Raw genomic sequence first — 12,752 nt, 5'->3', positions numbered from 1 at the left:
CATAAAACTATTTTAGCTTCAGGATTCACAACTGAAGTATCAATTTAAATTTCACGATTATTACTTTTTAAAATTATTTATTTGAAAGAGTTCTTGTTCAAGCACTTGAGTCCCTGCCACCCACAAGGGAGACATGGATGGAGTTCCTAGCTTCTGCCTAATTTAGACGGCCATTTACATCTGTTGGGGCCTTTAGGGGAGTGAACCAGCAGATGGGAGAGCTCATCTTTTGTCTCCCTGTCACTTTCAAATAAGCAAAAAAATCTTCAGAAAAAAAAAAAAAAAAAAGGATTACATCTTGGGGGGAGATGTTTGACTTACTGGTTAAGATGCTGGTTTAAAGTCTGCATCCCAAATGGGGACGCCTGGGTTCAGGGTTCAAGGCCCACATGTGCTTCCTAACTCCAACTTGTTCATGTAGATACTGGGAGTAAGCAGGAGATACTGCTAAGGTGACTGGGTTCCTGGCACCCATATCGAAGACCTGGACTGACCTGCCAGCGCCTAGCTTTGGCTCCTGTGAGCTTTGGGGGAGTGAACCCAGAGACGGCAGCTCTAATACATGAAAATTTATAGAGGAGAAAAAAAAAATGCCATCTTGTACTTAATGAAACTGCTCTGTCTCAACTGCCAATGCCAGTTGCACATGGATTACTTATACTGTACTACAAACAGCAGACAGTTATAATACATAATAGTTATAGAAGTCCCTGCTTCCCTTAGAATTTAGCAAGTGTCCTGCTGCTTCTCTCTGCTTCTATTCTCTGCTTGCTGTGGTTCAGAGTCCACACTCCAAGGTGTGGACTTTCTAACATGCCATAAAAGGCCTACTATACCTCTGCTTGCCTCTCATGAGAGCATGATCTTGCTCCTTTGTATTCCTTAGGAACTAACTACTACAGGGACAGATGGTACCAGAGCTTTTACTCGTCAATCAGATCTTGGCCTAAGGTTTCATCTTTTCTAATGTAACTGCTTATTCTTTTCCCTTACAGCGCACTGGGCACTCCTTATACCCTGGAAACCTGCACAATGCCTGGGATACAAGCCCCAGTAGTGTATTGTTGAATGAAAGAGCCTGTTTTCTTCACCAGTTGTCCAGCCAGCACTGGCTCAAGTCTTTTCTCCCCAAGTTCTTATTCAGTAGAAAACTTATTTAGGTACAGACCATCCTTGAGATATGCATACTAGTAAATAAATGGAAACAGAAAGATGAATTCAGGAAAGAAAACGTGGTTTCTGAGCTTATTACTGACAGGCTTTTCTGGTCAAAAATGTGTCTCCTAAAAGGAGAAAAGAGGTGCATCTGAATCCAGATGTCCCCTAGACACACAGCAGTTATTTCCCCTGAAAAAGAATCCACATCTAGTTTTAAAGAAAATACACTTCTTACACAAGACAATCCAAACCGATGCAAAATATTTATTCCAAGTTAGTTATTTTATGCAGTAGTTTTCCCCCTCAACAGACCTGTGATAACCACATCTTTTAAATCTGTAAATAATGTTATCAAAATAATCTTAATCTTTGAAATCTCACAAAAATTTATATTTTACAATCCACCCTGAATATCAAGGCTGCAAGAATAACACATTTCCTATATCCAAATATTTTACAGCTGTACCCAAAAAGAAAAACAAAAAACCACATATGCTTGGTTAAGGGCTAAAGTTACCCGAGCAGCCAAAAATAAAATAAAATATCCAAATTATTAGCATTAATTTAATACAATTATAACTTCAATAGTTACTTTGTCATTGACAATGATTGCTTGAGCACAGGGGTGCGTACCCCAGGGCTGGTAGTAGAAGCTGTTGCTGCAGACCAGTGTCTCCTCTGCATCTCTGCACTGCCAGCTCCCACCTGTGCATCGCCCCATGTACACTGGGTGTGTGTACACATATACTTTAAAAATCTTTCCTCCACACAAACTTCTTTCTATTAAGCAGATAACATGGAAGAACAACAACAAAAGCTAAACAAGCCAATCGCTTTCTCTTTGGGTTACAATTATTTCCCTTGTGCATGAAGAATTCAATAAAAACATAAGGAAAGGAAAAGAATGATTTCTCTTGTACACTCCCTAAACACACAAGCCGAGTTTGCTGGGTCAGAAATGACTGTAAGCATTTCTATGTCTACTTCCAGGCATCATCATCTGATGTTTCACTGCTACTGGTTTCCGTGTCTGAGTCCTCAAACTCTGCTTTACCAGTGCTTCTCCAAGGGGAGAACAGGCCGGAACTGCGGCTCTGCAAGAAGCCATTTTTCCTGATGCCATTTCTTCTCAGCTGTGGTTAGCATTGGACAGAGAAAAAGAAAAAAGAAAATCCATCAGTGACTACACTGGCTCATGGGAACTGGGAAAGGACAGGCCCCGGCTCAATCTGAAGTACAACAGGGTACAGTGGAAAGCTTTCAGGAGAGTTTCTAAGAGCTCCTACAGCAGTGATTTTCAAATCTTAACATGTAAAACAAATCATCTAAATTTCTGATTCTTCTAATTCAGTAGGTCATGAGTGGGGCTTGATATTCCTTATTGAGTTTTGAGTGGAGGGTCTCATGGCAGCCTGTACAGTACCCCTTTGTAGGACTTACAATTCTAATTTATGTTCCAAATATATACCACTTGGTGTGGTTTATACAAAACCCTGTTGTGGCGGGCGCCGCGGCTCACTAGGCTAATCCTCTGCCTTGTGGCATCGGCACACCAGGTTCTAGTCCCGGTCGGGGCGCTGGATTCTGTCCTGGTTGCCCCTCTTCCAGGCCAGCTCTCTGCTGTGGCCAGGCAGTGCAGTGGAGGATGGCCCAAGTACTTGGGCCCTGCACCCCATGGGAGACCAGGATAAGTACCTGGCTCCTGCCATCGGATCATCGCGGTGCACCAGCTGCAGTGCGCTGGCCGCGGCGGCCATTGGAGGGTGAACCAACGGCAAAGGAAGACTTTTCTCTCTGTCTCTCTCTCTCACTGTCCACTCTGCCTGTCAAAAAAAATAAATAAAAATTAAAAAATAAAAATAAAAAACCCTGTTGTAAACTCTAGGATCGGGGAATGTTTATTAAGAGAAAGAATCCGAGCATTTGTTGAATAAATTCATGGGCTGGGTTTCCCAGCTCTGACCAGAAGGCTGGCAACAGAGGTAGAAGATGAGCCTGTTTTCTTAAAGGACAAAGGCTCAGACTGTAACTTCTGGAACATGGCTTTGTAGTTCCAATGAGGGACTAGAGCTGTGAGGATGAAAGAATGAAGGAATGCACTACTCTGGTCATGACCTGTGGGTCACTTACCTGATTCTACCAGTGGAGATCCCTGACCCCGGCAGAATAAATAACCTTCTGCACTTCCATTAGGGTAACTTATGGATTCTTTTTCAAAGTCTTTCTCTCACAATAAACTAGGGGTCCCTAAAGCCAAAACCTGTCCTACTCCTCTTGCTCCTTGCAGTTAACTGGGCTCTAGGACATACCTGTTCTGTCTTCATATGGAACTCTTTGAGCTCATCTTCTGTGAGGGGAAGGCAATTCTCATCATTTTCAGGGTATTCCTGCCATCCCATTGCTTTCAGTAACCTGGTGGTCAGGACAGGCAGAAAAAATGACACTATTAACCCAGGACGATGGATGTTAGAAAAGGAACTTGATCTTCTTCCCAGTGGGACGAACATTAATTATGGCTACTCAGGTGCTTGCACTTGCAAGGGTGGGGAACTTTTCTTCCGCCAAGAGCCATCTGGATATTTATAACATCACCCAGTTATAGATTTATTGAATTTTGAACTCTGCCTGTGGGTGCCTCAGCAGGGCCATGTCGGATGATTTCATGGGTCTTATAATGCCTGCAAGGGGATGTTCCACACCCCTGAAATAGGGCAATCTACACAGCTGAGAATAACCGCTATAGAAAAAGACATGTAAAACCAGAAAACAGGATAGCATAAAGAAAACAGTCAAATCACTAGGGCTCTGATTTTCTCATAGAGCAAAACACAGCAAGATATCTCACTATTGTTCCTTGTAAGCATATTAACCTACTTCCACATATACCCAAGTTCTCTTAATTTCATGCATTGTACAATCTCTCATAACCTGGCAGACCTGAACCCTGAAGTCCCGCTGGACAGAAGTCTACGTCTAGGAAGGTACAGCCATATTTGGCAGGTTCCACTCACCATCCACTTGCCCAGACAGCTGGATGCTCTATATACAAGCCCTTCATTTAACCAACAGATAAAATGTATGGGGTGGTCTCATGCTTCTCAATTCCTTTAAAATGGTCTCACATGACCAGCTCACTTACACCAGAAAGTCCAAGGGGCCAGCACAACAATCCCAGTTTCCCTCTTCTTACCTTCTCCTGGCAGAAGCCATAAATTGAATAGAAATTAGAAAGGGACAAGCACTGTGGCACAGCAGATTAAGCTGCCACTTGTGACATGGCATCCATATTGAAGCACTGGTTTGAGTCATGGCTATTCTTCCAATCCAGCTTCCTGCTAATCTGCCTGGGAAGGCAGCAGAAAATGGCTCAAGTACTTGGAACCTTGGGCCAGTGTTGTATTGTAGCAGGTAAAACATCTGCTTGCAATGCCGGCATCCCATATGGGCGCCATGTTGAGTCCCGGCTGCTCCCTGTTTATGTGCTTGGGAAAAGCAGTGGAGGATGGCCCAAGTGCTTGAGCCCCTGCCTCCCAGCTTCAGTCTGGCTCAGCCCTGGTTGTTGCAGCCATTTGGGGAGTGAACCAGAGGATGGAAAATCGCTCTCTCTAACTCTTTCAAAAGGACTTGGGATCTCTGCCATACACATGGGAGGCAAGCATAGCCAACACTGGTTATTGCAGGCATTTGGGGAGTGAACCACTGGATAGAAGATCTCCCCCTCTCTGACATTCTGCTTTTCAAACAAACAAACAAATCTTAAGAGGGGGGGGTAAGCACTGGAAAGACTGCAGAAAAAAACTATCCAAGCCTGTGAGAGAATGTAGTTAACAGGCCAACCTTGGGAACATGAAGAGAACAAGTTAGGTGCTTATGGGACTTCTTTCTGTATGCCAGGCTCTTTTCTGAGATGTACTCTCAAGTATGTTCAAGGTCTTTAAGGGAATTCACATCATTTTCCATGATCTCATCCTTACTTACCTGTGCTCTGCTTCCAGGGAGTGTGAGAGGACCTCCCCTTCTTCCACTACAGGGAGAGAAAGACCATTCTGATGACAGCCTTCCTCTCCATTTTCCTTTGGTTCAGGTGTGCTGTTATCCTCCAACTGCAATTAAGTAAAAGGAAGGACACACCTGATTTAATGATCCTTTGTGGCAAGACAAGTAACCTACAAGGTTAAGGTGTCAGGACTCAGCAAAGTACTTTTCAAAAAGACAGCCTCATTTAAAAATGAGGATCTGCTTTATCAACCAACTGATTTCTAGAGTTTATATGCAGAGGCAAAAGACCCAGAACGGCAAACACAATGTTGAAGGACTGATACTACCTGACATCAAGACTTACCATAAAAGTAAAGTAATTAAGACAGTGGAATTAGCAAAGAATAGACAAATACATCTCTGGAATAGAAGAGAACCCAGAAATATTCTTTGTCTGACCTTTGACAAATGGGCAGATGATAAAATGCAGAAAAGACAGTCTTTACAACAAATGGTTTGGGATCAGATATTCACAAGCAAAAACAGTCTATCTAAACAGACCTTACACTCTTCAATATTAATTAAAAATGGTCAGACCCAAATTTAAGATGCAAAAACCATAAAACTCCTAAAGGTAACAAAGGAGAAAAACAGATGATCTTCAATATCTTTGTAGATGAGACATAATTTGATAAAGGACTATTATCTAAGATACATGAAGAAATAAACTCAGTAAGAAAACAATCCAATTAAAAAATGGTCAACGTACCTGAATGTTCCTATCACCAAATAAGAGAGATGCCAGATAAGCATGAAAGTGCTCCACCTCATATACCACCAAGCAAAAGCCAATAAAAACAATGAAGTATCACTATACATCTATCAGAAGGGCAAACACACTGACAACATCTAATGTTGACAGGGATATAGAGCAACAGGAACTTTCATTCATTGCTGCTGGGAATGAAACGGCCATCTTAGAAGACAGTTTGGCAGTCTCTTAAAAATTAAACATACTGGTAATCTGGTAATTTGTGCTTCTTGGCATGTACCCAAAGGAGCGACAGTAATGGCCACACAAAAATGCACACATGGGTGTTTATAACAATTTTATTCATAGAGGCCAAAACTTGGAAACAATCAAGATCCCCTTTAGTAGGTGAATGGTCATTAAAATAAACAAGGGTAGGCGCTGGGGCACAATGGTTCAAGTCAACACTTGGGATGCCTGCATTCCATATGGGAGTGCCTGGGGTTAAGCATCATCTACTCTACTCCAATCCAGCTTTCTGCTAATGCACCTGAGAGGCAACAGAGGGTCCAAGTATTTGGTTTCTGCTACCAAAGGCAGAGTTTCTGGCTCCTGGTTTTAGCAAGGCCCTGCCCTGGCTGTTGCAGGCATTAGTGGAGTGAATTAGTAGATGGATGATCTCTGTGTGTCTCTCCATCTTCCAAATAAATGAAACAAAAAAACCCTAATTTGATATCACTGATAAAAAAGGATTAAACTCCCTTCACTTCAAGTTCTAGAAGGCTGTTTTTCCTGTAGACAATATTTCTTTAAATTTTAAAATCTTGCCATATCTTTTTCCCTTAAGAAGAAGAAAAAGCACACAAGTAACAAAGGAAAATACCTATGCTGCCCCAGAAAAACAATGCTCTTACATCCTCAGGTTTGTCACAGTCTCTGCTCTCTGAGAAGTCTCCATTGCGGTCATCCTTCAGAGTCTTCAGGAACTCACTCTTCCTGTCAGTGGTTCGGCGGGTCAACTTGGTCAGACGAGAGGAGCTGATCTCAATTGGAGGGGTGGTGCTGGAGGGACTCTGGGCAAATACCACAAATAGGTTGCTCCTGACAGCAAAGAGCAAGAACTGGGATTCTCTGGGTCACTTCTAAATGGCACCAATTTCCAGAATCTGGTAGCTTATCACTCAATCCTTCTGTTTAAGCAGACATCAGTTTTGCAGAGTTTTTACAGTTATGACTGGCTAGTACCTTTTGGATCTTTCTGCAAATACCAGTAGAATCCAATCTAACGCAGGCCAACCTTGGTCTACCAGAGTATTTACCCCACACAGCCACTGCCCACTTTTGGGTACTAATGGGAAACATGAATAAAATGACTCTCAGTTAAGAACAGCTGAAAGAAGTGTTAAAGCTATGCCTGTCACATTGCATTTATTTGTCTAAGTAAACAGGAAATAGTAATTTAAAAAAAAAAAAGGTTGCCCAGTTTTATCTTCACTCACCTCTTTGGGAGAGTTTAGAACTGCAGCACCAGCCAGTGCCACTGGCTTAGTAACAGAGATTGGACTGGTAAAAGCAGACTCCCGGCTAGAGGAAAGGGATCCTGATTTGTGTTCCAATCTGTTAGCTTTCCATGCATTGGGCTACACAGGAAGAAATAACAAATCAGTCAAAACAAGCACACAAACAGCAGCTTAGTTACAAAATCATAAAGCACAGAGTGAAATGAAATATTGTAACGCAGGTTCCCAGAAGTTATCTGTCTCAGTATATCTGCAGGGTTATAATCTATTTAGCTACTTGAGGGAAAAAGGCAGATGGACAACAGCCATGGATGCTAGTAGGTATTTCTTAAAAAGATAGCACATCAGAAAAATGCCGTCCTCCAGGAACTTGGATTTTAAGAAAGAGTTCCACTCCATGATCAGGAATTGTAAATGGCTGGACAATCCTGGTTTAGCTCAGGCTCAAAGGCCCTTCTACTACTCAGCTCTCTAGGGTACAGACCCATTCTGTCACTCTGGCCATAAACCTAACTATGACAGTAGCACAATATAGCTAGACTATCGTTTTCTTCTAAGTCAGTGGCAGCATCTAAAGAGATCAAGTAAGATGAAGGATGTCAACAGATGGGGGGGGGGGGGACTGAAGCAAATAAAAAACTTTACTTTTTTCCCCCAAAATGAAACAATTAGAACCAAGAGACTTCCCAAGACAAAGGAAGGATCTGACTGAAAAGAATTCCTTTCCTGCAATTGCTTCTTGGATGAAGGGGATTAAAGAGGACGCAGTTATCTTTACGAAGAAAATTAACCTTATTATCTAGTACTTACCGTGTTTGCCATACTGTTTTATTCCTTAAAAATATTTATTCATTTGAAAGGCAGAGAGAAAGGGAGAGAGAGAATGAATCTTTCTTCAATCTACTGGTTCACTAGCTAGGGCTGGGTCAGGCAGATGCCAGAAGCTACAAACTTCATTCAGGTATCTCATTTGCATGACAGGGCTTCTAGTATTTTCATCATTATTTGTTGCCCTTCCCAGGCACATCAGTAAGAAGTTGGATGGAGGGCCGGCGCCGCGGCTCACCAGGCTAATCTTCCGCCTTGCGGCGCCGGCACACCGGGTTCTAGTCCCGGTTGGGGTGCCGGATTCTGTCCCGGTTGCCCCTCTTCCAGGCCAGCTCTCTGCTATGGCCAGGGAGTGCAGTGGAGGATGGCCCAGGTGCTTGGGCCCTGCACCCCATGGGAGACCAGGAAAAGCACCTGGCTCCTGGCTCCTGCCATCGGATCAGCGTGGTGCGCCGGCTGCAGCGCGCCGGCCGTGGTGGCCATTGGAGGGTGAACCAACGGCAAAGGAAGACCTTTCTCTCTCTCTCTCACTGTCCACTCTGCCTGTCCAAAAAAAAAAAAAAAAAAAAAAAAAAGAAAGAAAGGCAGTTGGATGGAATGTACAATAAGCCAGGACTCGAACCAGGCACTCTGATATGGAAATGTATGTATCCCAAGCAGTGTCCACACTGAGCCAAACTACTCCTGATTTAGAAATTAAATCGTGGGGCCAGTACTGTGGCACAGCAGGTAAAGCTGCTGCCTGCAGTGCTGGCATCCCATATGGGTGCTGGTTTGAGTCCTGGCTGTTCCACTTCCGATCCAGCTCTGCTATGGCCTGGCAAAGCAGAAGACGGCCCAAGTCCTTGGGCTCCTGCACTCGTGTGAGAGACCTGAAAGAAGCTCCTGGCTTCAGATTGGCCCAGCTCCGGCCACTGCAGCTATCTGGGGAGTGAACTAGCGGATGGAATACCTCTCTCTGTTTAACTCTGCCTTTCAAGTAAATAAATAAATCTTAAAAAAAAAAAATTAAATCTCATTATAAGAATGCCTAGGGGCCTGCGCTGTAGCTCACTTGGTTAATCCTCTCCCTGCGGTGCTGGCATTCCATATGGGCACCAGGTTCTAGTCCTGGTTGCTTCTCTTCCAGTCTATCTCTCTGCTGTGGCCCGGGAGGGCAGTGGAGGATGGCCCAAGTGCTTGGGCCCCTACACCCGTGTGGGAGACCATGAAGAAGCACCTGGCTCTTGGCTTTGGATTGGCACAGTGCTGGCCATAGTGGCCATTTGGGGAGTGAACCAATGAAAGGAAGACCTTTCTCTCTGGTTCTCTCTCTGTCTATAACTCTACCTGTCAAAAAAAAAAAGGCATGCCTAGAAATTCTAGTTCTCATTATAGCTTCATGCTAATGTGCACACTGGGAAGCAGTAGGTGTTGGCTACCCATGTGGAAGATATGGATTGAGGTTCCTTGCTCTTAGCTTTGGTGTGACAGCCTCAGCTGTTGTGTGCATCTGGGGAACGAACCAGTAGATGGAAGATCTCTCTCTCTCTGACCTTTCAGTCTTTGAAATAAATTAATAAAACTATTTTAAAAAGACAATTCTTTTTCTAAAATACTTTAAAAAATTAACTTATTTGGAAAGTTACAGATGGGGCTTGCGCTGTGGTGCAATAGGTTAAAGCCCTGGCTCACAGCGCCAGCATCCCATATGGGCGCTGGTTTGAATCATGGCTGCCTCACTTCCAATCCAGCTGCTATGGCTTGAGGAAGCAGTAGAAGATGGCCCAAGTCCTCGGGAGTGAACCAGTAGATGGAAGACCTTTCCTTCTCCCTCTCACTTCCTCTTTCTCTGTAATTCTTTAAAATAAACAAATCTTTTGTCCTCTCCTTTTCTTGAACCCTGAAATCAACCCCAACTGACTCTACTTCAAATGATCTTTCCCTCTACTGGACTGAGAGGGCTGAAGCCATTGGACCCAAATTTTCCCTAACCTGATCCCTTGTACCTCCTTTTCTACCATTCTACATCTGGCACCTTCTGTTTCCTTTGTGAATTTATCAATTATTTTGCCTTGCATAATTTTTAAAAGTTTATTTTCATTTATTTGAGAGAAACAGAATAAGAATGCATCTTTCATTTTCTTTTTAAAGATTTACTTTATTTGAAAGAGAGAAAGAGGGAGGGAGAAGGAGAGGGGAAGGGAGGAGGAGGGGGAAGGGGAGAGAGGGGGAGAGGGAGGGGGAGGGAGGGAGGGAGAGAGATGTCTTTCATCTACTGGTTCACTCTCCAAATGGTTGCAAGAGCTGGAGCTGAGCCAATCTTAAGCCCAGAGCCAAGAGCTTCTTCTAGTTCTCCCACATGGGTGTAGGGGCACAAGGATTTGGGTCATCCTCTGCTGTTTCCTGAGGTGCATTAGCAGGGAGTTAGGTTGGAAGCAGAGCAGTTGGGACTTGAACCAATACCCATATGAGATGCCAGTGCTGCGCCAGTGCTGGGCCCTGAATCTTTTTTCTTAAATCTCCTTAAATATCCAAAACAACCAGCACTGGTTCAGGACAGAGTCAGAAGCCCAGAATTCCATCCTGGTTTCCCATGACAGTGGCAGGGACTTCAGCACTTGAGTAATCATCTGTTGCTTCCCAGGACGTGCATTAACAGGAAACCAGATCAGAAGTGAGTAGCTGGGACTCAAACCAGCACTCTGCTATGGGTCCCAAGAGGTGGTTTAACCTGATGTGCCACAACGCTGACCATCCCATTTGTATCTTTAATCTCCTCTAATAAGTTATTCTATCTTATTGAAAACATGATAAATCATCCTACTGAAACCAGGTTAAAAAAGCCAAGGTGGCTTATTTTTCTTCCATCTTATACCAACATCTCTCTTACTGCCACACCTATCTGTCAGTAACAGCTATTTTTAAGTGGCTCATTATTGCTTACTACTTAAGTTTCCTATAATACTCACCTCCATCCGCACCTTGGTAAAAATAGTTCTATAAATTAAAAACAAAACAAAACAAAAAAAACCCTCTCACTTTCATATCACAAAGGCCAGGTCTAAAAATCTGACTTCTTTGAGAATGGGACATTGCCTAATTACCATTTTCCTCCCTGAATTGGTTCCTTTTCCCTTGTTTGAGAGGCAGAGAACGTATGAATAAGTACTCTCATTCACTGGTTCAAGTCTCAAATGCCTGAAATGCCTGATGCAGGGAGGGACCAAGTACCTACTGTCTGCTAGGGCGTACATTAACAGGAAGCCAGAATCTGGGCAGAACTGGGATTACACTCCAGCATGGGATGTGGATATATGCAACAGGTTTTACAACAGATGGAGGCGATCTACAGTGCTTTAACTGCAGTACTCTTCCTTCTATATCAGAAATTTTAGTTATGGACAGCACGTAAAACTCTATCCCTACCCTTAACCTCCCTTCTGAGCTTTTACACAAGCAGCCAAGTCTTACTTCCCACCACTTTCCATGTACCAGCCACCCCAAATCACTTGCCTTTACATGGCATATTCAGAATGCCTCACTTGATTTTTTTTTCTGTTTAACAAATTGCTACTGTTTTAAACTTTTTTATTGAGTAACTAGGATATGTCAGGAATTATATTCCAGGTACTTGTCTAGAATGACACACAGATTCCATCTCATTTCATTTCATCTCAGTCAAAATTGTCACTAAAGTCTGAATGCTCAACTTTCCTCTGACCTAATGAAGGATCATTTGTAGTACCAAGAGCCCTGGTTTAAGTCAAAAAGAGATGGTATGAGTTTTGACTTTGTTTCTTATGAGCCATGAAACCTCATACAACATAATTTTCTATATCACAGGATTATAGGAATAAATACTTTAAAATATATAAAAGGCCTAAAGAAGCTCTTAGAACACAGTGAGATGTCAACAAATGGCAGTTCTGTTTTCTTTACCACAAATCTGAACTCCATTATCAGTACAGACATGAAGGTCCTACCCAGGCAGAATACAATTTTTCTGTTTGTCTTTCCTCTAGATCCTGAACTCTTTGGGACTAGAAGCGTGTGTGCGTGCGCGCGCGCTCTCTCTTTCTATTTTATCTTGTGACATCATGTTTTTGCTATCTTCATTCTACCCTGACTCTAACCGGATTAAAATGATATTAACTTTTCATGAATTTTATTTTTGCTACTTTTTTTGCTACTTAGAAGATGTATTAATTTCTTGAGGACACAGTGACATTGCCTTACTTATTTTTATGGTTTCTATGGTATGCCTTTAAAAGTATGAAGTAACACTTTTTAAAGATTTTTATGAATTCTTAAGGAATGGGACACACATAGGATGTGCTGGCATGCTGGTAATAGTTACTGCTTACTGGCATGTACTGTATGACAGTTTTAAGTACTCTATAAAGTTCTCCCAGTCACTTCTCATAGAAAATTTAAATGTGAGGGTGGGGGCCGGCGCCACGGCTCACTTGGCTAATCCTCCGCCTGCGGCGCCGGCACACCATGTTCTAGTCCCAGTTGGGGTGCTGAATTCTGTT

General features: G+C 43.0%; 1 protein-coding gene across 13 annotated transcripts in view; it reads right to left on the bottom strand.

The window, feature by feature from the left end:
- Nucleotides 1-1,402: 1,402 nt before the first annotated feature.
- GPBP1L1 (GC-rich promoter binding protein 1 like 1) overlaps nucleotides 1,403-12,752 on the bottom strand; it is a 62,129-nt gene continuing 50,779 nt past the window's right edge. For 11 of the 13 annotated variants that reach the window (XM_051857840.2, XM_008265330.5, XM_070078574.2 and 8 more), the window contains 5 exons: nucleotides 7,387-7,527; nucleotides 6,802-6,960; nucleotides 5,137-5,261; nucleotides 3,468-3,570; nucleotides 1,403-2,291 (listed from right to left, as the gene is read on the bottom strand). In XM_051857840.2, the coding sequence (XP_051713800.1) occupies nucleotides 2,139-2,291; nucleotides 3,468-3,570; nucleotides 5,137-5,261; nucleotides 6,802-6,960; nucleotides 7,387-7,527 (681 nt within the window). In that variant the 3' untranslated portion in view covers nucleotides 1,403-2,138. Of the gene's footprint in view, nucleotides 2,292-3,467; nucleotides 3,571-5,136; nucleotides 5,262-6,801; nucleotides 6,989-7,386; nucleotides 7,528-12,752 lie in introns of all 13 variants that reach the window. The other 2 variants (XR_016211052.1, XR_016211051.1) reach the window with 1 other exon arrangement.

Source organism: Oryctolagus cuniculus, chromosome 7 (genome assembly GCF_051225735.1).
Source record: "Oryctolagus cuniculus isolate XC-2025 breed Fujian yellow rabbit chromosome 7, ASM5122573v1, whole genome shotgun sequence".
Classification (NCBI taxonomy): Eukaryota; Metazoa; Chordata; class Mammalia; order Lagomorpha; family Leporidae; genus Oryctolagus; species Oryctolagus cuniculus.
Note: the sequence above shows the minus strand (reverse complement) of the source record. Positions and strands in the feature narration are given on the sequence as shown.